General features: G+C 37.2%; 1 protein-coding gene across 4 annotated transcripts in view; it reads right to left on the bottom strand.

Moving 5' to 3' along the window:
• The window catches only part of TNS3 (tensin 3), a 429,194-nt gene that overhangs the window by 250,719 nt on the left and 153,881 nt on the right, over nucleotides 1-24,594 (bottom strand). For all 4 annotated transcript variants that reach the window (XM_043964868.1, XM_043964867.1, XM_043964866.1 and 1 more), the window contains one exon: nucleotides 19,273-19,311. In XM_043964868.1, coding sequence (XP_043820803.1) covers nucleotides 19,273-19,275 — 3 coding nt within the window. In that variant the 5' untranslated portion in view covers nucleotides 19,276-19,311. The remainder of the gene's footprint in view (nucleotides 1-19,272; nucleotides 19,312-24,594) is intronic.

A 24,594-nucleotide genomic window follows, 5' to 3' on the forward strand; every position in this document is an offset into this window, starting at 1 on the left:
CTATGGGAATTCTTTTAATCACTCTCCTCCAGGGCCATCTCCAATCATCCTGATATTTTACATATATGTGTGTGCGTGTGTGTATGTATGTATATGTATGTATATATGTATTGTGTATATGTGCATGTATGTGTGTATATGTATGTGTGCGTGTATGTGTGTATATGTGCATGTATGTGTAGATGTGTGCATGTCGATGTATGTATAGATGTATGTGTGTGCATATATGTGTGTGTATGTATGTGTGCGTGTGTGTATATGTCTGTATGTGTGTGTATGTGTGTGTATGTGCGTGTATGTGTAGATGTGTGTGTGTGCATGTAGATGTATGTATATATGTATATCTTGCCACTGGACCCAGATGACTCTGGAGAAGAGATTGAGGTTAATGATCTTCACAGTCCTCCCTCACTTAAATCCAATTCACTGAAAGTCATGACATCACCCTGATGCGATGGTCCTCTTCTAGAATGAAGGACAAACAACAACAACAATCTGAGTAGGTATGTAGGCGGCTGACTCATAGAAAAGAAATAAAAAGGCAGTTTGAAACAACTTAGAATTTGGTCTAGACACAAAGGCCTCCCATCACCAATGTTATACTATCCTGACTATGTCTACTTATTGGCAGATTTAGTAGGTTCTGAATTATCTGTGCCCTGAATAGCCTGCACTGTAATACTGCTGAAAGAGAATCTTCCCGGAGGCCAATACTCCAATGCCTAAATGCAGAATGTGACCTAAAGGCAAGCAAGCATGGGTGAATTGTCATGATGAAGTACCAGGCTCAAATGGAAAACTAGGTAGAGAAGATGTGACAGTTCCATCATCAAACCTGTATCATGATTTTCTAGACAAGGCATTCATTGGGAAACTACTATAGCAACCACTCAGACAAGACAGAACCAAATGACAAACTTTGACAATGATCTAATTACTCTTTTCTCACAGTTTCCTCATCTGTAAAATGGAGATAATCTTAGCACGCACTTCCCAGGATTGTTGTGAGAATCAAATGAGATAATAATTGTAAAGCATTTAGCACAATGCCTGGCACATAACAAAAGCTACATAAATGTTAGCTATTGTTATTACTGCTATTATTATTAATATATGGACAAGTGCATGCCCCCATGTTTTGAACATTGATCTTTTTTAACTATGTAGAACAAGATGATTATTTAATGATTTTTGTTATTATTGTTGTTCAGTCATGTCTAACTCTTCATGACCTTATTTAGGGTTTTCTTGGCAAAGATACTGGAATGGTTTGCTATTTCCTTCTCCAGCTCATTTGACAGATGAGGAAACTGAGACAAACAGGGTAAAGTGACTTTCCCAGGATCACATTGCTAATAATCGTCTGAGGCCAGACTTCAATGCAGGAAGATGAATCTTCCTGACACCACTATGCCATTAAGCTGTTTTTTTTTGTTTTTTGTTTTTGTTTTTTGGGTTTTTTTAGGCAATGGGGGTTAAGTGACTTGCCCACAGTCACACAGCTAGTAAGTGTCAAGTGTCTGAGGCCGGATTTGAACTCAGGTACTCCCGAATCCAGGGCCGGTGCTTTAACCACTGCGCCATCTAGCTGCCCCATTAAGCTGTTATTTAAATGATTAGGGCTAAGAAAAAAAAATTAACTTGAATATAAACATTTAAATTGATAAATTAAATATAATTTCCCTCAAAAAAAGTCCGGTTCTTCCTATAATGTAAGCACTTTTTAGCAAGTACAATACTGTACCCTGTTCTGTGCAACAGATGCATTAACTAAATTCAACACACAGTTATGTTTTTTTAAAAATCTGATTACATTATAAATGCATTAGAGGAACTAGCTATAATAATTGGAAGCTAGATTACATCTGTCACAGCTTGAAAGAGGAATGAACAAAATTACCAATTAATTCATCTGTTTGAAAAGACTGTGTGTTTTCATACAGGTGAAGTCTCCAAATGGAATGCTATGGAAATAGAAGCTAAAGTACTAATTCATTTAAGTCATAAAAGTAATGTTCAATGTTCTAACACAGATATTTCCTACAAGTATCTTATTACCCAATAACATGAAAAAGTTAAAAATTACAGCACCTTTAAGAAATACTTTTATAATTAAGAAAATTACAGCACCTTAGAGCTAGAAGGGATCTCAGAAATTATGTAGAATAATAAGAGCTTATTGAATGAAGTACAAATCACTACATGATGCCATCCTAGCTTTCTGCTCCATACCCCACCCCAATAAGAGTATAAACCCCTTGTGGGTAAGGTCTTTGTTATATCTTTCTTTTTTTTAACATATAAAGTATTTTATTTTTTCCATTACATGTAAAGATAGTTCTCAACTTTTGTTTATACAAGCTTTACAATTTCAGATTTTTCTCCCTCCCGCCCTCCCCTCCCTCCCCCCTCCCCTAGACAGCAGGTAATCTGATATAGGTTATATCTATGTACATATACATATATATAGATATATATATATACACATATATATACATAATAACATTAATCCTATTTCTGCATTAGTCCTGTTATAAGAGAAAAAATCAGAGCAATGATGAAAAACCTCAAAATAGAAAAAAAAAAACAGCACCAAAAACAAAAACAAAAGAAATAGTATGGTTCATTCAGCATCTATGCTCCACAGTACTTTTTTTTTTTTCTTGGATTTGGAGATCCTCTTCTATCATGAGTTCCCTGGAACTCTTCTGTACCATTGCATTGGTGAAAAGAATATAGTCCATCACAGTAGATCAATACTCAATGTTGATGATACTGTGTGCAATGTTCTTCTGGTTCTGCTCATCTCACTCATCATCAGCTCACATAAGACCCTCCAGGTTTCTCTGAACTCCTCCTGCTCATCATTTCTTACAGCACAATAGTATTCCATTGTATTCATATACCACAACTTGTCCAGCCATTCCCCAATTGATGGGCACCCCCTCAACTTCCAATTCCTTGCTACCACATAAAGAGCAGCTATAAATATTTTTTTACATGTGGGTCCCTTTCCCCTTTCCATGATTTCTTTGGGGAAAAGACCTAAAAGTGGTATTGCTGGGTCAAGGGGTATGCACAGCTTTATCGCCCTTTGGGCATAATTCCAAATTGCTCTCCAGAATGGTTGGATCAGTTCACAGCTCCACCAACAATGAATTAGTGTTCCAATTTTCCCACAGCTTCTCCAACATTCTGATAGGTGTCAGGTGGTACCTCAGAGTTGTTTTAATTTGCATCTCTCTAATCATTAGAGATTTAGAGCATTTTTTTCATATGGGAATAGATAGCTTTGGTTTCTTCATCAGAAAACTGCCTGTTCATATCCTTTGACCATTTCTCAATTGGGGAATGACTTGGATTCTTATAAATTTGATTTAGTTCCCTATATATTTTAGAGATGAGGCCTTTATCAGAAGTAATGGCCACAAAAATTGTTTCCTAGCTTTCTGCCTCCCATCTAATTTTGGATGCATTTCTTCTGTTTGTACAAAAATTTTTTAATTTATATAATCAAAATCATCCATTTTGCATTTTATAATATACTCTATCTCTTGTTTGGTCATAAACTGTTTTCCTTTCCAAAGATCTGATAGGTAGACTATTCCTTTCTCTCCTAATTTACCTATGGTATCACCTCTTATGTCTAAATCGTGTTTCCATTTTGACCTTATTTTGGTATAAGGTGTAAGATGTTGGTCTATGCCTAATTTCTGCCATACTGTCTTCCAGTTTTCCCAGCAGTTTTTGTCAAATACTGAGAGTAACCCTAGATTCTAGTATATTGCTTTGTATATAGTAGGCCCTTAATGAAGGTTTAAAACAACAACAAAAAGCCTTAGATGAATAAAATGAAGTGAATTCCATGAACTGATGCTGAGTGAAGTGAGAACCAAGAGAACATTGTAAACAGTAACAGCAACACTGTGTAATGATCAACTGTCATAGACTTAACTCCTCTCAGCAATATGACTATCCAAAACAATTCCAAAAGACTCATGATGGAAAATGCTCTCCACATCCAGAAAAAGAACTATGGAGTCTGAATGCAGATTGAAGCATACTATTTTCACTTTATTTGCTGGTTTTGTTCTTTCTTGGGGTTTTTCCCTTTTGTTCTGATTCTCCTTTCACAACATGACTAATGTGGAAATATGTTTAACATGATTGTACTGTATAACCTATATCAGATTGCTGTCTTGGGGAAGGGGGAGGGAAGGGAGGAGGGGGGAAAATCTGGAACTCAAAGTCTTACAAAAATGGATGTCAAAAACTATCTTTACATGTCATTGGGAAAAATAAAATACTATTAAGGAAAATAAATAAAAAGGAAATGAAGTTTTTAAAAGTTAGTGAAAAAAGTTAGATAGCAGTTAATGGCACAAGTGAGATTTAAACCCAGGTCTTCCCCCATTCTCCTTAAAACTAATGTAGTTTGGGGCAGCTAGGTGCCACAGTGGATAGAGCACCAGCCCTGGATTCAGGAGGACCTGAGTTCAAATTTGGCCTCATACACTTGACACTTACTAGCTGTGTGACCCCAACCCCATTTGACTCACCAAAAAAACAAAAAACAAAAAAAACAAAAAAAAAACTAATGTAGTTTGACCACAGTGAATATTGTTCATTCATTCATTTGCTCATTTGTTTTACAAATACAGGCTAAGCACTCATTTTGTTGAAAGCACATAGAGGTGAATAAAAATGGAGTAATATAAATATTTCAGGAGCCGTGTGTTATAATGGAAAGCATAGATGGATTGTGGACAAACAGACATGGGTTTGAGATGCAGGTTTCCCACTAGCTCACTGAATATTAAAAGCCACATTTATAAAATGCAAGGGCTAGTCTTGATCAGGGGTTTTTGACTTTTTGTGTTTGTGGCATGAACCCTTTTAGCAGTCTAGTGAAGCCTATAAACTCCTTAATAAGAAGATTTTAGATTCATAAAATGAAAATAATTGTGCTGAAAAAAGTTATCAAAATATTTTAAAACTCTTGGAGTAGATGTTCTATCTCCAAGGTTCCTTCTGTCTCTAAAATTCTGATTTTACAGTTCCAGTTCTCCTTTGAAGGTGGATTGATAGAATGTAAGTTTCTTGAGGGCAGGGGATATTTCATTTTTATCTTTGTTTCTTTAGCACCTACTATGCTACCTGATACATAGTAAGTACTTTATAAATTTTTGTTACTAGTTGATCAGTAAAGAGATTCTAAGGATAGCTAATTTATGTTCATTATTTTTTCATCATTAAAGTTCCCAAGAAGTAGATTAAAGTTCCAAAACATCCTAATGTATTCATGCCAATCTAAAGTATACCTGGGATAAAAATGAAACCGAATGTGTTTAATAACAAACATTTATTGTGTATAGACTATATTCAGAAAACTCTGTTGGAGGGTAGGGCTGCAGTGAGAAATAGGAAATAGACCAGTACTTTCTTTGGTATGGGGGACTCCCAAATGAGGAAATGCCTTCAGTCAATGCAGGAAGACACACTCTCTGCAATTGAGACCGTAAGAAAGTCACCTAGAATGTGGAAGGGTTACAATGTGTTCACATCCAATAGTCAGAAGTATAACTTGAATTCCAGTCTTCCTGGCTTGAAGACTAGTTCTCTATCCACCAATATAACAGTCAGTGCCTAACCTCAACAAGTGGCACCTGAATGGAACCCTGGAAGAAATTCTAGTTCCCAAAAAGGTCAATGAAATGAGAACAGAATGCAGTCTAGGTACAGAGATAGGAAATGGAATGCGAGGTTCTGTAATTAAGTCCTTTTTGATAATTTATTCATTCAAAAAATAATAATGAAGGGTTTGGTAGGTAGAATGCACTGTACTGGGCTGAAGGAAGACTCATGGATGAATATGTGGTTTCAGGAAGTTTACAGTCTAAAGAACTTGAGAGCTAAATAGCTCTAAAACAAAATGTAATATACATGGGGGCAGCTAGATGGCGCAGTGGTTAAAGCACCGGCCCTGGATTCAGGAGTACCTGAGTTCAAATCCGGCCTCAGACACTTGACACTTACTAGCTGTGTGACCGTGGGCAAGTCACTTAACCCCCATTGCCTTAAAAAAAAAATGTAATATACTAACTTTCACTAGAGAGGTACTGAGGAGGAAGAGATTATCCCTGACTAGTGGGATGTGGGCATTGAAATGGAGAGAGGTGATCCAGTCACAGCTGTGAACACTGAGAAAGCTTCATGGAGAAGGTAAAGGTGTTTCATCCAGGTTTTGAAGAATAGATAGAGGGGCAGCTAGGTGGCGCAGTGGATAAAGCACCGGCCCTGGATTCAGGAGGACCTGAGTTCAAATCCAGCCTCAGACACTTGATACTTACTAGCTGTGTGACCCTGGGCAAGTCACTTAACCCTCATTGCACCTCCCCCCCCCCAAAAAAATAGGCATTCAAAAGGCAGACTGGTTGGGGGGAAGGGAACAGACAAGCAGGCCATTCTAAACAGAATGAACTTTAAGAGCAAAGGAATGGATGATAGCATGTGAGATATATTTGGGGAAATGAAAAGTCCATTTTGACAGGAGGACTGACTATGAGAAGGGGCACAGTGGGAGAAAATATCACAAAGGAAGGGTTTTTTACTAATACTATAATCAGATCTGTTCATTAGGAAGATTAATCAAACAATTTAGGGGTGGGGAGAAAGGTCAGAGGAGAGATTGATTAGGAGATAGTTTTCCTTTTTTAAAAAAATTATATAGAACGCAAATCAAGCACTTTAAGTTCTCTAAGTTTCATACACATTCACTATTATTGAAAGCAATTGGTTTTAATATAATACATTCGATCTTTTATGGTAATGTTAGTGAGCAGTAACATTAAAAAAAAGTTCCCCCATCTACACTGGATGACTCTGAACAAAGGAAATATAAAGCGCTATGTTTAATATTTATTTATTCTACTAAATCAGGCCTGAACTAAAAACCATCTCCAGGAATTAAGGCAACTTCCATTCTCAAAACATTCAAATTATAAAAGGCATCTGGATTTTTTTAACAAAAGAAGAAAAGGTGAAAGCAGAAAAAGGAATATATTCATAAGGAAATGAAGCGATCAAAAGTTCAGACTGTGGTTAGATCTATTTTCTTTAAGCCACTTGGAAGTCTTCAAGCTGCCAGTTATTTTACCAAGAATTTATTACTGTGATGTCAAAATGGCAACCACACAGGTATGTGGAATGTTTTGGCAAGCAGCTGAAAAAGAAGAGGCAGAACAAAGGTCAAGTCACAATTTTCCCTGGTAAGCATCACCCATTAATTGTGCCTTGACTCTGACACAACCAAGCTGCCATAGGGTCCATTTCAACAATAGAGTCATTTTGTGATAGGAATGGAAGTGAGCCATAGGGTTCAAGCTTTCAAGACACATTTAGCTAATGCAAGGCATACATCAGGATACTCTAGGGGCCTCCAGGGAATGAAGGCTTTAAATTCCTTACTCTAGAAGGCTGATGGAAGAAAGAAGGAAAACTGACACAATGGGCAAAATACCTCATTTAAAAATACAGGCTACATGTATTTTATTTATTTCCACATTCTCATGTTACTCACTTATCCAATCAACAGACTTCTAATATTTCTGAGAAATCCATTCTGAGAATAACGGGGAGATCTTAACAGTGATAAGTTTTTATTAGATTGGCCTCTAAGGGACTTTCCCAATACTTTCCCAATAAAGCCATGATTCTAAGACCCTCTTTTACTCAATGAGTATGTCTCTAGGTTCAGAGAAGAAAGAAAACACATAATTAGAAGTAACAAGAGCTAACACAGGGGAAATAGAAGATTACATAAAAAACAACTGTGGAGAGGGCTTAGAAAAATGGGCAACCTTTACATTTCAAAAATCTTATTCCATATTAAAATTCCCCAATGTCATTCAATCAATGACAACAATTATCAAGTGTCACCTATGTATCAGGCTCTGTGTTAAGTGCTGGTGATACAAAAAGAGGCAAAGACACTTCTGCCCTCAAGGAGTTTACAATCTAACTGGGGAGACAATTTGCAAAGAAATGTATGCAAAGCAAGCTATATACAAGATAAATAGGAAATAACTAAAAGAAGGGAGTAGAATTAAGAGGGATTGAGGGAGACTTCTTGTAGAGGGTCAGATTTTAGTTTTACTTCAAGAAAAACAAGGAGGTCATTAGCCTGGGAAGAGGGGCGAGAGCAATCCAGGCATGAAGGACAACCAGAGAAAACTGTCTGGAGCCAAGGGATAAAGTTTAGCACTTCTTGTTGTTCAGTTGTTTCAGTCTTGTCAGACTCTTCGTGACCCCCATTTGGGGTTTTCTTGGCAAAGATACTAGAGTGGTTTGCCACTTCCTTCTCAGGCTCATTTTACCGATGGGCAGATAAGGCAAAGGGGATGAAGTGACTTCCCAAGGTCACATAGCTAGTAAATGTATGAGGCCAAATTTGAACTCAGGAAGATGAGTCTTCCTGACTTCAGGCCCAGTACTCTATCCACTTGACCCCTAGCTTCCCTTAAGTGCAGTACTACTTAGTATTAAAGTAGATATGCAATCAACACTTTTTTGTGGTAGCAAACAACCAGAAATAAAGAAGATGCCCAACCATAAAGAAATAGTTAGAAAGATAGATATAGATGATAGATGCATGCATATGTGTGTATGCAGATATATATGAGTGTGTGTATATATATATATATGTGTGTGTATACATGTATATATATATGTATATATCCATGTGTATCTATACAGATAAAACATTCAGGTTTAGTTTCGTATATATATGTACATATATGTGTATATATATGTGGTTGTGTATGTGTATATGTACATATACATACACATACCCATATACATACATACATATATACACACACACATACATACACACACACAAAGAATCAGAAAAACAATATACAGGATGATTAGAATGATGTCAGTTTTAAGAAACAAAAAGAACACAAAACAAACCTGAATGTTATATAACTGTAATGACCAATCTTCATTTGTGGAGACAGATGAGAAAATGTTTCTCTCACCTTCTTTGCACAGGTAAGGGGATATGAGTATAGAATGCTGCATCTACAGTCAGGCTCAGCTGATGCTTTGGTTAGTTTGGTTCAACCACTTTACAGAGTTTGTTAAATCCTTTAAAGGAGAATTCCTTTTGGTTGTTGTTTTTTAATTATTATTAAAAATGATGGCACATATACCAAAATATTTATGGCAACTTTTTTTTTTAGTGAGGCAATTGGGGTTAAGTGACTTGCCCAGGGTCACACAACTAGTAAGTGTTAAGTGTCTGAAGCTGGATTTGAATTCAGGTACTCCTGACTCCAGGGCCAGTGCTCTATCCACTGCACCACCTAGCTGCCCCTGCAACTCTTTTTGTGATAGCAAAGAATTAGTTGTGTCTTTGGCGGGGTGGGGTGGGGCAATGAGGGTTAAGTGACTTGTCTAGGGTCACACAGCTTGTGTCAAGTATCTGAGGCCAGATTTGAACTCAGGTCCTCCTGAATCCAGGGCTGGTGCTTTATCCACTGTGCCACCTAGCTGCTCTTGATAGCAAAGAATTGGAAACAAAGTAGATGCCCATGGATTGCAGAACATATAAACATCTTGTGGTACACATAAGTAATGGAATATAACTGTGGCAAGAAATGATGAATGCAATGACTACAGAAAAGTATGCAAAGATGAAGAATGAAGTAAGCAGAGTCAAGAAAACAATATACACAATGACAACAATGTAAATGGAAGGAAAAACTACAACACAATTGAAAGAGAATGTTACAAAATTCCAAATATCAAACACAAGAGATATTTGAAAAGATACCCCCATCCTTTTCCTCTCAATCCTCTGCAGTGATAGGTCCACTGGTATATATAGTACAGTCTTGTTAGTTGACATCTCTGCCTGTGTATCTGTCCATCCATCTGTCTCTCCCGTGCTCGCTCTCTCTCTCTCTCTCTCTCTCTCTCTCTCTCTCTCTCTCTCCCCCACCCCTCATTGTTATATATGATAGCACTCTGGGAGGGAAAGGGGAAGAGATACTAGGTAAAATCTGGTGATGTTAAAAAAAAAAACTTCTCAATAAAAATTAACTTTAAAAAAGAAGAAATAAATCATCACTTGAGTTGAGCCTTGAAAAACTAGAAGTTCAAAGAGGAAAAAATAAGGATAGAGTGCATGGCAGTCACCAGGAACATCCAGTGCGAAGGCATGTTGATGTGAAACAGAGATGGAGATGCTGTTTATGAAGAACAAGACTCTAAGAGTACAGGAAGGGAGTAATATATCACAAGGCTAGAAATGTAGGTTGAGGCCAAATCGGGAAGCTCTTTATATGCCAAAGGAGTTTTTATTTTATTCTCAAAGTGATAAGAGCCACTAGTTTATTAACCAGGGGAGTGACATGATTAGATGTGCTTTAGGACAATCATCTTGGCAGCCGTGTGGAGGAGGCATTGGAAAAGGAAGGGATACCAATTAAGAGGCTCTTGAAATTATAACAGATAACAAATTTTGCCATATGTATGACAGAAACCCTATTTATACAATAGTCCTACAATTAACTAGACTAGTTTGTTGATCCCTAAGACTGAATATAAAATTAAATAAAAAGTGAAAGCCTCAGCTAACTGGTATTCAATTAACCACAATGCACAATGAATAGGGTTTTTTTTTTAAAGAATGAACATTTGAGAAAAACAGAATCAGAAAGCATGTTATTATTGGTATGCATAAAGTGATATGAGCCTAACTAGAATAGTAGCCAAGTGAATAGATATAAAGATATGGATGCAAAATTTATTGTAAACATGGAAATAACTCAAAGTTTGGTAAATCATTGGATATATAGAGTAAAGGAGAGTGAAGATAAATAGATTCCCAAATAGCAATAAAACATACAAAAATATCTCTGATATCAAGGGAGGAAGGATAAAGGAAATGAAAGGACCTAACAAACAAGTGGAATTTAAAGGCCACAAACAGCTGAAGGCCTTAAACTCAAATGGACAAGCCAACAGTCCAGATATTTTGATACTAATGGAAACAGCCAAGAGGAAATTTTCTACTAGTCTGACAAGGAGTGCATCAGTGTGGAGCTGTGGGAAGTGAAAGATGTGGCTGCGGATTCTTCTCTGGTTATCATAGCTGCCCTTCAGAGTCTCCTAGGAAAACCAGATTTACTGCTTAACTTTTAAAATTGCTTTTTAATTGCCCCTGGGTCTTTAAAAATGTGCTTCCACAGCTGAGTTGGATCACTTTTCAAACAAGTTGGCTACTTTCCCCTTTAAGAGCCTTTCTCTGAACTCCTCACTTGTCAATCCTTTCCAGCACTCAAACAGCAGACCACTGCATTCATCTACTATGGTTTATGGCTGACTCAGGAAGAAAAGTGTCACCTGCAAATTAATGCTTCAAGCATTCAGGAAAGAGTGGTGTCATGAAAACTTAAAAAAGGAAATATACCCAGGAGGAGAATTTCATCAAAGGATTGAAATGAAGCAGATAAGTTGAGAAGGACAAAGACTGACAAAAACCACAGACAGGATAATTAGGAGATGACTGGACTTTGGAGATATGTTTCAGTTGAGTGATGTACTCAGAAGGGAGAGTGCAAAGAATTGAGGAGTCAATAAATGGAGAAGAGGTGGCATTAGCAAAATGAGAGACACAGAGACAGAGACAGGCAGAAACATACAGAGAATCACACAGAAATCGAGAAAGACAGACACAGCGACACATAGGTGGAGATGGAGAGAGAGAGGGAGAGGGAGAGGGAGAGGGAGAGGGAGAATGACTGAGCTTGCAATCTTCCAAAGAAGATGGGAAGGCATTCATTCAAGCACACACACAGCTCAGTTGGCCTTGGCAAGAAGAAGGGTCATCTCTTTGTCAGAGAATAGAGAAACATAGGAGGGGGAGATTAGATCAGGGGATTTTGAAGTGAATGGAAAGAAAGGAGCTCACATCAAATGGTCTCAATTTTCACAGTAAAGTAAGAGACAAAGTACTCAGCTGAAAAGACAAGGATGAGATAAGGAAGACTTAAGGAAGGAAAAGAAGATTTGGAAAAGTTTCAGCAAGGAAAGAGATCAGGAACCAAATAGCAAAGAATAAAAGGACTCCCTGGTTTTAGTGAGGACCCAGTTAAATTGGATAACGTGATTTTTTAAAATAGATCCAGTCATCATAGCTTAACATCCTCCAACACCAAAAGAAGAAGAGTAGGAATGGAGAAATCACTGTGAAACCCTAACCCGTTATCTAAATGGGACTCATGAAGACCATGATCATGATGATGATGAATAACAACTATTATTGCCATAAAGCAGTATGTCCTTTGTGACCTTGGAAGTCAAGATGATGTGGGTTCAAATGTGCCTCATATAAATATTTAGCTTAGCTCAGTATGTATAAACCTGGTCAAGTGACTTAAATTCAATGTTCCTTGGGTCCTGTGACCTTAAACATATCTTCTGGAAGGAGATTTCTAGGTTAAGAACCTAAAATTGTCTTTATTTTTTATTGGACAAGTCTGAGAATCCTATTTATCAGAAAATCTCAGAGATTTCAAAGGGGTCTACCACCTTAAAACATGGGATGAAGATGACAGAAGACTGTTACACACGATTATTTGATTGACTAATCAGTCAATTGTATACCTCTGTGCCATGCTTGCTACTAGAGAACTCAAGATCAATGGGAATCTTTGACCAACAAAAAAAGATTATCATATGGGAAAGGTGAAGAAAGGAGACTAGGGAGAGAGTGGCCACAGGATAACAAAAGTTCACTCCCCAAACTAGTACCCTTTAGCTCAGCTCAAGCTCTCTAAAATAATTTCTCCTCTATTACACTATATTTCCCACAAAACAAGGACTATGTCTTATTTAATTTTTTATTCTCTAGTGTTTAATAAAAATTTATTGAATAGTCAAAGATTCCCATACTGAAAAGTTCAATTGCAGGATATCAAGACAATGGCATTGTGTAACGAAGACATGGAACTGGCTTTTAATGTTGAATTGCTATATGGGCTAGCCAGTTTCCTGTTCAATAACCTCTGTTTTCCTAATTAATTTTATTGTGGCTTTAGTAATAATCCATAAAACCAAATACTCACATATGCAAAAATACTTAAATGATAAGATACAAAATAATAAACTGTAATGTTTCTATATAATCTATAGATATACATAAATACTTTTAATAAATATAACAAGTTCACTCTAATGTCACATCATCCTGAAAGAAAAGGTCTGAATATAGAGATCTTTGCCTTTCTGTCTCACATTCATCTCACTCATGTTGAAAATGGGAAATATAGTATTTTGCACTGCCCTCAGAGGTGGCCATCAGCTCTTCTTAAAGGCTTCCTGTCCTCAAGGCCTCAAAATATAGCCAAGTTTTATTACAACAATAAAGGATTCGCATCTAAACCCAAAGAGACTCAAGAGACACCTCTTACCCTCACCAAATTACCTAGTTAGTATTGGTCTGGGTTCGACCCCAACATGTATATGTAGTCAGGATTTCCTCCTCACTGTTGGTACTCTGAACCAGTGTTCTTTTATCAACTGCCTCAGTGAGTCGTCATGTAAAAGCATCCTTGAATATAAACCTCCACTTAAACCAAATGGGAAGTAGAATGGCTATATATAATAACTGACTCAAACCCTACCTGCCTCCCCCTCAAAAAAAAAAATGGCAGTGTCCTTTACATCCTTGCATCCTTACAATCTTGTCTAAACAAGTTGGGTGGGGGGAGAATATACACACATAAATGAATTTATATTCATTTATATTTATTTAGAACTAAAAGTAAAGCATGAACATAACTTTACTCTTAATAACTAACAATAACACCCTCAATATGATTTCTCCAATTCTACACTTTTAAAAATTCTGACTTGTGGATTCTACTGAGTTGAATGTCAGTTAGCTCTGGCTTTAATGATACATTTGATTTCTTTAAAATACAGTATTAATGAAAAATAGTCTACTTAATAGCCAAACTATCAGAGAAATAGAAATGGATACACATGTTGAAAAAGGTTTGAAAGGTGGCATTTTCTATCTATGCTATTTTCTGTTTGATAAGAATCACTTTTGATAAGCACAACATATTGATTTTTCCATTAAACTAAATAAAAAAAACAAAACTATTATGATTTCAACAAGCATTTAAATCAAGATTACAGCAGCTATTGTGAAGTTGCCTTTCCAATCAGAGAAACAAAGAAAAGTCAAAATAATGCCAGCAGTTTCCAAACACCCAGCAACAGCTGGTTTGAATCTTAGCACCTGGAGCTCTGAATAGCTGAACCAGAGAGTAGCTGATGCATGAGGAGTCTGAGGTATCTGTAAACCATCAAGCACATGTCTTTATGAGGAGTGAGGATATCAGGACTTTCAAACACCAAACATGCACACAAAAAATAGTGAGTGCAATTCAGGGGTAGAAAGAGTGCCAGTTACTTATGTCTGGTTCATTATACGACATAAGCTAATATTTAGGATTACTGGGATTTTTAGAAAGATGTGTCTAACTTTAAGACAGATCTCTTCTCTTCTCTTCTCTTCTCTTCTCTTCTCTTCTCTTCTCTTCTCTTCTCTTCTCTTCTCTTCTCTTCTCTTCTCTTCTCTTCTCTTCTCTTCTCTTCTCTTCTCTCCTCTCCTCTCCCATACAACTAGAAAAGGTCAGAGTTAGGCTTCTCTCTCTCTCTCTCTCATCCCTCCCTCTCTTCTTTCCTCCTTCATCCTCTCCCCTCCCCTTCCCTCCTCTTCTCTCTCTCTCTCTCTCTCTCTCTCTCTCTCTCTCTCTCTCTCTCTCTCTCTCTCTCTCTCTCTCTCTCTCTCCCTCCCTCCCTCCCTCCCTCTCCCTCCCTTTCTCTCTGTTCTCTGTCTGTCTCTCTCTCCTAGGACCTGGAGTCTAGAACACCTGAGTTCAAACCCAGAATCAGACACTTTCTAGCTATAGGATCCTAGGCAAGTCTCTGTATGCCTCAGTTTCCTTATCTATAATATGAAGACAATAGCAGCACTTCCCTCCCAGGGTTGTTGTGAGGACCAAATGTATTAATATTTATAAAGTACTCTGTAGACCTTAACTCACCACATAAGTCCTAGCTATGACTATAAATCATATTATGACATATCAGTCCTGTTAAAATGATTCTTCATTTTGCATAAATTTTGCAATGAGGTTTCTACTCTACATACTTTACATAGTAAGCTCACTGTCTAAACTAAAGGTCATTCGACTTTTGAAATATATGATTTATCAATAATTTTACCAAATGGTGCACTTTATAAAGCATGACAACTGCATCTAAAGAATTGGTATTATTGACGTTTGGGACAGTAGAATGAAATGGACTAGGTCTTTCTAACAATTATATAAATTATTAGAAAGCCTAGGGATTTCTGAATGAACACAAATGACAGTGGCTACATGGAAGAGAAAGAATAAGTTTGACAGGTTATAGGTAGGAGAAGGAGAGAGAGAGAGAGAGAGAGAGAGAGAGAGAGAGAGAGAGAGAGAGAGAGAGAGAGAGAGAAAGAAAGGAGGGAGGGAGGGAGGGAGGGAGGGAGGGAGGGAGGGAGGGAGGGAGGAAGGAAGGAAGGAAGGAAGGAAGGAAGGAAGGAAGGAAGGAAGGAAAGAAAGAAAGAAAGAAAGAAAGAAAGAAAGAAAGAAAGAAAGAAAGAAAGAAAGAAAGAAAGAAAGAAAGAAAGAAAGAAAGAAAGAAAGAAAGAAAGAAAGAAAGAAAGAAAGAAAGAAAGAAAAGAAAGAAAAGAAAGAAAAGAAAAGAAAGAAATAAAATGGCCGATGTCCATCACATGGCATGGCATCTCTTTCGGGTGGTCATTGATGGATTTCTTCCATTTCTATTTTACCCTCTGGTTCTAGTATATCTGGGGAGTGCTCCTTGATAATATCTTGAAATTTGATGTCTAGACTTTTTCTTTGATTTCACCTCAATCTATTTTTGAGGTCAGCTGTTGTTTTTTTTGTTTTGTTTTCTGATGAACTATTTCACATTTTCTTCTATTTTGCTTCATTCTTTTTACCTTGTTTTATTGTTTCTTGATGTCTCATCATCATTAGCTTCCACTTATCCAATTCTAATTCAGTGAGCTTTTGTACCTCTTTTTACATTTGGACAATTCTGTTTTTTAAGGTATTATTTTCTTCAGTATTTTTGTGCCATTTTTTTTACCAAGGTGTTGTCTTTTCATAATTTTCTTCCCATATTCTCATTTTTTACCTAATTTTTTACTCTACAACTCTCACTTGATTTTAAAAATCATTTTAGGTCTTACAGGAATTCTTATTGAGCTTGAATCCAATTCATATTTTTCTTTGAGACTTTGCTTATAGCTGTTTGACTTCATTGTCACCTTCTTCTTTTGTGTCTTGATCTTCCCTGTCACCATAGGAGATTTTTATAGTTAGTTTCTTTTTTGTTTGTTTGTTTGCTCATTTTTCCATCCTATTTCTTGATTTCAAATTTTATGTTACAGTTGGGCTCTATTCCCAATATGGAGAGGGAAGGGCACTGTCTTAAACTGCAGGCTTTTTCACACTACTGTTTTCAAAGTTAGTTCTCTATATTTCTGTAAGTATGTGTGTATATGTGTACACACACACACACACACACACACACACACACACACACACCCACACACCCCTCAGTGCTGATCTGCTTTTGTCTTTCTCTCCCTCATTTATATGACCATAAGCATATAATCATATGTGAATAAATATAAATACGTACATATATGTATATATGTGTGTGTGTAAGCACAGATAAAGACATATGTAGATCATGTCTTTTTTACCCAGATAAATTTGTACCCAGATATAATTTATATGAGGAAGTCCCAATATGGAAAATCCCTCTGACCTTGAAGATCAGTATATAATTTTTTTAAAAATCTTAGTTACCTAGGGAACTGAGGGGTCAAGAGACTGCCCCTGATCTCACAGCCAGTATGTGTCAAAGGTAGGGCAAAAGAACAAGTCTTCCTGACCCTAGAGCCAACCCCCTATCTTCTATGTGATATGGACTCTTAATATGTATATATAGATATATAAAAATATCCATATATGTCTATATATTGGCATTCATATGAATTGGCATATGGCAATATATTTAAAGTGCTTTATAAAAATTAAAACATTCTATCATGTCAGCTATTGTAGATGGGTGGTAGATATGTAGATCTAGCTATAGATTTATAAACATGTTATAACAGAATGAACTAAAAAGGGTCTTTAGTTTAAGCAAGATGTTGTGAAGACCAAGAAGTTTCCCCTTTTTGAAATTAAACCAGAGCCTACCAATAAAATCAACTATTTATTTCGGCCTTCAGAGGTACAGTACATTTCGCACACTCATTATCCTCTTGTGCCATCCTGGATAAATGTTAAACTACTGAGGCATGCAAGTATGTGCTAAGATCAATAGAAAACTAGGAATTCAGACATGGCCTTGATCCCAGAATACACAGCAGGGGATGCCTATAGAGGACAAGGGCATAATATGTTGGAGTGCTCCACTTGTGCATCAGCTCACCAGCTGTGATCAGAACCCAATTTTCTCACCCATTTCTGGAAAGGGGTCAGGGAATAAGAAACTCAAGTCAAAGAAAGAGGGGGGCGGGGTGAAGCCCAAAGCTGGTAATTCTGTCAATGTGTAAGCTAGCCTCGGGCAAATAGCTGCCCAGGGGAAAAACAAAACAATTGGGCCAGCAGCAATCTAATAAATGTAAAAAAGAAACCTAAAGTCCAGAAAGTTCACTGAGGCATATTCATGTCTTAGGTAAGAGTAGAATAAGTCTAGTCAACCCCCACCCCAAGTGAACATTTTGAGCATTCCAGACACAATCTGATCACCTATGCAGCTAAACAACTAGTGATCTGCCAAAGTGAACCTATCCCACTCAAGCTGCAAGTATCACTGACAAAAAAATAAAGGAATAAAAGAAAATTTTTTTGATTTGATATAAAGAAAAATGACCATTCTAGAAATCAAAAAGTACATTGGGCAGTCTGCCGGGCAATGGCTTCCCCTCACGGACAAGCCTTATGCAAAAATAAGCACGGGTTGTGGGTATGGTGTGAGAGGCAGAATGGCCTGGGAGATGGAGCACTGAATTCAGGATCAAAACACAGCCTGCCTCACTAGCTGTGGGACTCTGAGAACTCTCTTCACTTGGTTAAGACACAGTTTCCTCATCTGTAAAATGGAAATAAGTTCCTGTATGTTACGTGATTTTTGTGAGACTCAAAAGAGATAAATATATAGAGCTTTGCAAACCTAAAAGTGTCATGTAAATGTGACTGATTATAAGAATAAGGCATTAATTAAACTGTATTCTATTCTGTTGAGATAAAGAAAATAATTATACATGCTGAAAAGATGTTTCTGATAAACATGGGTAGTAAGTAGCAGAAACGAACTTACTAGGGAAAGAAAAAAATTGCCAAGTTGCCTATATAAAGGCATATAAAGGCAAAAAATTAAAAAAAAAATTCCTCTCCTAAAGGAGCTTTCATTCTATTGGGGAGTGACAATATGAACACAGAGAAATATAAATTATACAATATACCAATAAAATAAGTTCTTATTATTTGATATTTTTTCAGGCATCTGACTCTTTGTGATCCCATTGGGGGATTTCTTGGTAAAGATATTGAGTGGCTTGCCATTTCCCTCTCCAGCTCATTTTACAAATGAAGAAACTGAGGCAAACAGGGTTAAGTGACTTGCCCAGAGTCACACAGCTAGGAAGTCTCTGAGGCCAGCTTTGAACTCAGTCTCCCTTATTGCAGGCCCAGTACTCTATCCATCGTACCACCCAGAACCCCCAAAAAGTTACTACAAGTTCATAAAATATGATGTAGGTCTTGTCTAACAGTAAGAAAACTGTTGAGGGAGGAGGGGAAGTCCAGATAATTATACGATTTTAAAAGCATAATAAACTGTTTCTTATGGTAAATAATGAAGGTAATTAAGAGACATTTAAGACTAAAAAAAGAAAACTTAGTGAGCTAATTATGCAGATTTTATAAAGCAGAAAACAATTCCATTCAACAAACATTTCTTAAAGATTTTCTTTGTATATGGAGCTATGTTATGGACAAGAAGCTGAAAATGAAACAGGCTTTGCCCATAAGGAGCTTACAACCTCATTTTTACACTGCAGGACAGTGCTGGAATTGGAAAGATGTAATATAAAGAGGGCTAACTTACCATTGGGTCATTGATTGGTACGTGGCAGGGTATCACCACCTTGAATTAAAAAAAACAACAACAAAATAAGTACCAGAAACATTTTTAAACACCCTGAGATAAACTCTATCCCAACTGGAATCAATCTAATGTCTTTAAGTTGTGTTCCTCATTAAACAGGAAAGAAAAAGAATCTAAGAATAGATGATATGAGTTCATATGATCTAAGGAATAGCATCAACAAAGTGATAATTCATCTAAAAAATAAGAAAAAAAACTAGATTAAGAAGGAGACACAGTGGGAGAGCTCCATTTAAACTCTATTTTTGAGAAGTGATCTCTTGATTTAGGGAAATGTACACACACACACACATAATGTATTTGTGTATACATGTATACATACATGTATACTATGTAAATGTGTGTATACACACATATTTTTTGTTTGTTTGTGAGGCAATTGGGGTTAAGTGACTTGCTCAGGGTCACACAGCTAGTAAGTTGACAAGTGTCTGGGGCTGGATTTGAACTCAGGTCCTCCTGACTCCAGGGCCGTGCTCTATCCACTGCGCCACCTAGCTGCCCCACACACATATGTTTTTAAAGCTACCCCAAAGAGCCTTTTTCATGAATTGGCTATCTGGTATTCATTTAGTATTGTTGCCCACCCTATGTACACTATATATGGTTAGTTTGCCCACTACACAGTCAGACCCTTAATTAGTGTTCTCTTTGGTCTTTCCTTTACCCTCCACAGCAATTCCCCAGGAACTAGCCCAGTGTGACAGATATGAAAGCCTTCAGAGGACAAAGGACAAACTCTAAGCTTCAGAGTTGTCCCTGGGTGTTTGTGGATCAGTCACAGAAACTTCTCTAGGGTCAGAGATCACAAAACAATGCTTATCAATTGAATGAATCTATTTGCACAACACATGACTAGATGTCTAACCATCACAACAATCTAAGGTATTTACAACTTAGGTGCTTGATTAGGGAGCCAGTCTCCTTATCAGAACCAATAAATTTGCATGAACACCCAGTATTGTTTTCTTAACAAGGACACCAACACCTGAGTAAGTGGTCAATGGTCAAAGTTGCAGGCCCTCTCATGTTTGCTGATAAATCTTAGTTGTGTATTACAGGGTTAGCAAAATGACACTACAATTGGCAAATTAGGTAGAATGCTGGACCTGGAATCATGGAGATCTGAGTTCAAATCCTGTCTCAGATAGTTAGTATTATCTGTGTGACCTTGGGCAAATCACTTAACTGCTCTTAGACTCAATTTCCTCATTTGTAAAATGGGTATAATAACAGAAAATATTCCATATGATTATTGTGAGAATCACACAAGATAATAATATATGTAATTTAAAGTGCTTTGAAAAACTTAAAGCACTATTATTTTGGCATGGCAGTCATGATATAAGACAATGCTAAATAATGAGAGAGTTAGGTTCAGTGCTGGAGAAAGACAAGGATCTGAAATAGAAATTATCCCCCAATTAAAAAAAAATTATAACAACATCTCATCCGTCCCACATAGCTAAGAAATGAACAAAATGTTCAAATAATTGAAGTCTGTCCCTTCAATGACCAGAAGTTCATTAAGCATTTTTAAGCCATTTGGGATGTAAATCTTTCAATTGTTTAATTACACTCTTCCCACTCTTTTTAAATAGAGAACCTTGATGAGTTTAAAGTTTTCTTGATGACTTGTGAACCTTGTGGTAAATATTAACTATAATATTAAGTGATGATACAGTCCTGTGTTCATTTGTTGGCCTCCTCCCAAGATGTCAGCCATCAGTCTTGTCACTTTTCTTACTGCATGAATCAGATTTGTCATTTATCCTCCTATTATTATGCTGCTTCTAATTTGTTATAGGCAGATAAACCAGGTAATCCAGGTTGCTAAATATGGCATGATGAATGAATCAATAAGGTAATGAATAAAGGCCTAAGGCATAAAGTGCATGGGTTTAAAGTAGAGGCTTTGAAGTATCTCCTTGTCTAAGCTTACAGAATCACAGAATTAGGAAGAATCTAAAAGCATTGAGTCCAATCCCTATTTGGAACAGATATACCCTCTCTACTATCTCCCTGTAGTAGTTCAGTGTCTGTTTGAACACCTACAATGAGGAGCAGTTGTCATTAAAGGCAGCACAATTCCATTTTGGGGTTGTTCTAACTGTTGAGATATCAAACTAACATCCCCTCTGGGGCCAAATAGTGCGAGTCCAATTTCTGTTTAGCCTGGTAAACCCTTCAAGTAATTAAATATTGACTCTTTCTCCTCCTCCAAATATCCACTCTCCAGGATTTACATCTCCAGACCATGGTTTTGACTTGCCTTACCATCTTGCTAGATGACACAATGTATAGAATGCCAAGCCTGGAGTCAGGAAGACTCATCTTCCTGAATTCAAATCCAGCCTCAGAAATGTACCAGCTGTGTGACCCTGGGCAAGTCACTTAACCCTGTTTGCCTCAGTTTCCTCATCTATAAAATGAGCTGGAGAAGGTAATGGCAAACTGCTCCAGTATCTCTGCCAAGAAAACACCAAAATGAACACAACTGAAAAAATAACTGAACAACACCCACCACCTCAGTCACATATTTCTTGATAAACTAGTTTTTCCATCCACTAGCATTTATTAAGCACCTAGTATGTGCCAGGCTCTGAGTTGAGGATGCAAAAAAGGTAGAAAGTAGTAATATATGGTTAGCAAATATGATACAAGGATATGTGGAGGGGTCGTGGGGGGTGGTGTATAAAATATTTTCTAAGATTTGGTGCAAAAATAAGATAATAAGATTTATCCTAGCCAAAGCAAGTAACAGTGGAAATATCAAGTATCTAAATCTATAAACTCAGAGATTACAAGTTTAATATTTGGATTACTGAGTCACATATAGAAAATATAGTATGCTTTTTTGCTTTGTTTTTTTTAAATTTTGCCGCCTTTTTTTTAAAATGAAATTTCAATGATCATTTCCCCATTGGTTTCATTTGCTCTGGGCTTATCTTTAACACATAAGGAATTAATGTTGAACCCAGAGGAAAGTAATGGACACAGGGTAAATGGGTGCTAAGTACATCACAGGAGCTCAGTAAATATTCAACAAATTAAGTACATACATACTATATTTTCTCTATTGAAGTCACAAATTTCCCTGAATTACAAAAACCAACAAATGACTACTTTTCCATTCTGGTCTGGTATTTGAAATTATCTCCGTCCTCCATTCTCTAATTTCCACTCTCTTCATCCATCCCTTTATTTTGCACCAAAATATATTCCTTGCGATTTCCCCATCATAACCCCAGAAAGCTCATCTTGGAAGATCATTTCAACCCAGGAACACAGCTCTGGGTATCCTCCCAGAAGCTTCAATTAAGATGGCTCTTAGGACAGCCATCTCTTCATTTCCAAGTAGGCTGCATTCCTTTGAACTTCTCCATCATCTCTAACCCCCTGTTGCCAGGTACCCTCTTCTCACCCCTTTCCGGTTTCCTTTTATGTGCGGTTTTCTGCATGATGATGAAAGATCTCTGTGAGCATGGATTGTCTTTCTCTCTACTTGGATTTGTATTCAAAGTGTTTCACAGACCCTTGGTACATAGTAAGCTCTTAAATGCTTGCTGACTGATTGACTATTTTCTCTTATCCTAGTAGAAAAGGAACCACTGGAAAACAGGGTGTAGAATAAATAGAAAAAGCTAACAATAATGTATCAAGGGACCATTCACTATGAGGGTGAAGGTGGATTTGGCTATAAAAAGAAAATAAAAGCTAATATAAACAGCTATCATGAGTCTCTGAAACCCACCAAACTCCCAATACGGATGCCCAGAACTTTCTATGACCTGTGGTAACGCCTAGTTTCAAAGTTCCTTTGAAATTGCCCTTTTGGATGCATTCGAAGCCACTTATTGCTACTAATATGCTGTTGCCAAGGAGGAAGCACAAACAAACAAGGTATTTATCTGAGACACCTGGCTACATGGGTTCTCAGACCTTTGCAAGTGTCTACAGTTTTGTTTCAATGCCAGCAATTCAACACAGCAATAGTAATAAAGTTGGGGGCTTTCCACTCAGGAATGGGTGTGTAATAAGGAGCTACAACACAGAAAATTAAGTGTTTGGAGATATACAATAGAAGAGGCACACATACACACACTTATTCAGGTATCAAAAGAGAAGTTTCATTTATCCTAGGGTGGTTTTATCCAGTTTAAACATGATTCTCCTTCAAATGTTTACCATATCATTTCACTGATAAGCTTCCAGATGTGTGGTTAGACAATTAAATAGTCCTGTGATTTGGCTTTCTAAGGGAGGCTTCAGAGAATCTAGGTACTGACCACCAGATATGAAAGAAGAGAAGAATTCTGCAAGGTGGAGATTCAAGAGGTTTAAATTTCTAGAAATGCAAATGAAATTCCAAGAAAATGCACCAAGATGGGAGATAACACCTTGGGTTCAGGGACTAACTAACTACTCATGAAGTATGATTGAAACAAAAGAGTAATACAGAATACCTGGAGAAATCAGCTGGAGCTATAATGTCAAGAGCTTTACATATAAGGCCAAGAAAGTGGTATTTTATATAAACAGAAATAGGGAGCTTCTGGGCATTTGAAAATTGGGGGAGTGGCATGGTTAGCCATGAGAAATTTATTTTGACTATTATGAAAGGGTTGGATTTATGAAGGCAGGCAATAGAGCTGTTGGGAAATAACTACCATACTCCAGGTGAGAGGTGTTGAAGACATGAACTAAGGTCCTAGCCCTGGGAAGTTAAAGAAGGAAACTTAAATGTTGTGGAACTAGAATCATCAGAATTTGGTCAGGGATTTGACATGGGAAATAAAGAGAGAAGAGAAATCACATGTGACCAAAAGTGGCTGGCTGAACAAGGTTGAGAACTTCAGTTTCTCCAAGGATGGTTATGACTCTCAAAAGGAACACTTAGGGGCAGCTAGGTGGCACAGTGGATAAAGCACTGGCCTTGGATTCAGGAGGACCTGAGTTCAAATCCGGCCTCGGACACCTGACACTTACTAGCTATGTGACCCTGGGCAAGTCACAACCCTCATTGACCTGCCCCCCCCCCCAAAAGAAACACTTAGGAAGATATACATTCCATTTACTCTTCATAGTCTGACATTCAAAGGATTGTGCTTGAACAAAATCACCTGGACTGATAATAAGTTAATAGCTTTAAATCTTGTAAGCACTGCAACAAAAATAATTTGCATATTGAGCAGTTTAATGATTCCTGGTTTAAATTTCAAAAGCAGGTGAGTGGAAGCTTATCTAGGTCTCTCCACACTA

Source organism: Dromiciops gliroides, chromosome 1, assembly GCF_019393635.1.
Source record: "Dromiciops gliroides isolate mDroGli1 chromosome 1, mDroGli1.pri, whole genome shotgun sequence".
Lineage (NCBI taxonomy): Eukaryota > Metazoa > Chordata > Mammalia > Microbiotheria > Microbiotheriidae > Dromiciops > Dromiciops gliroides.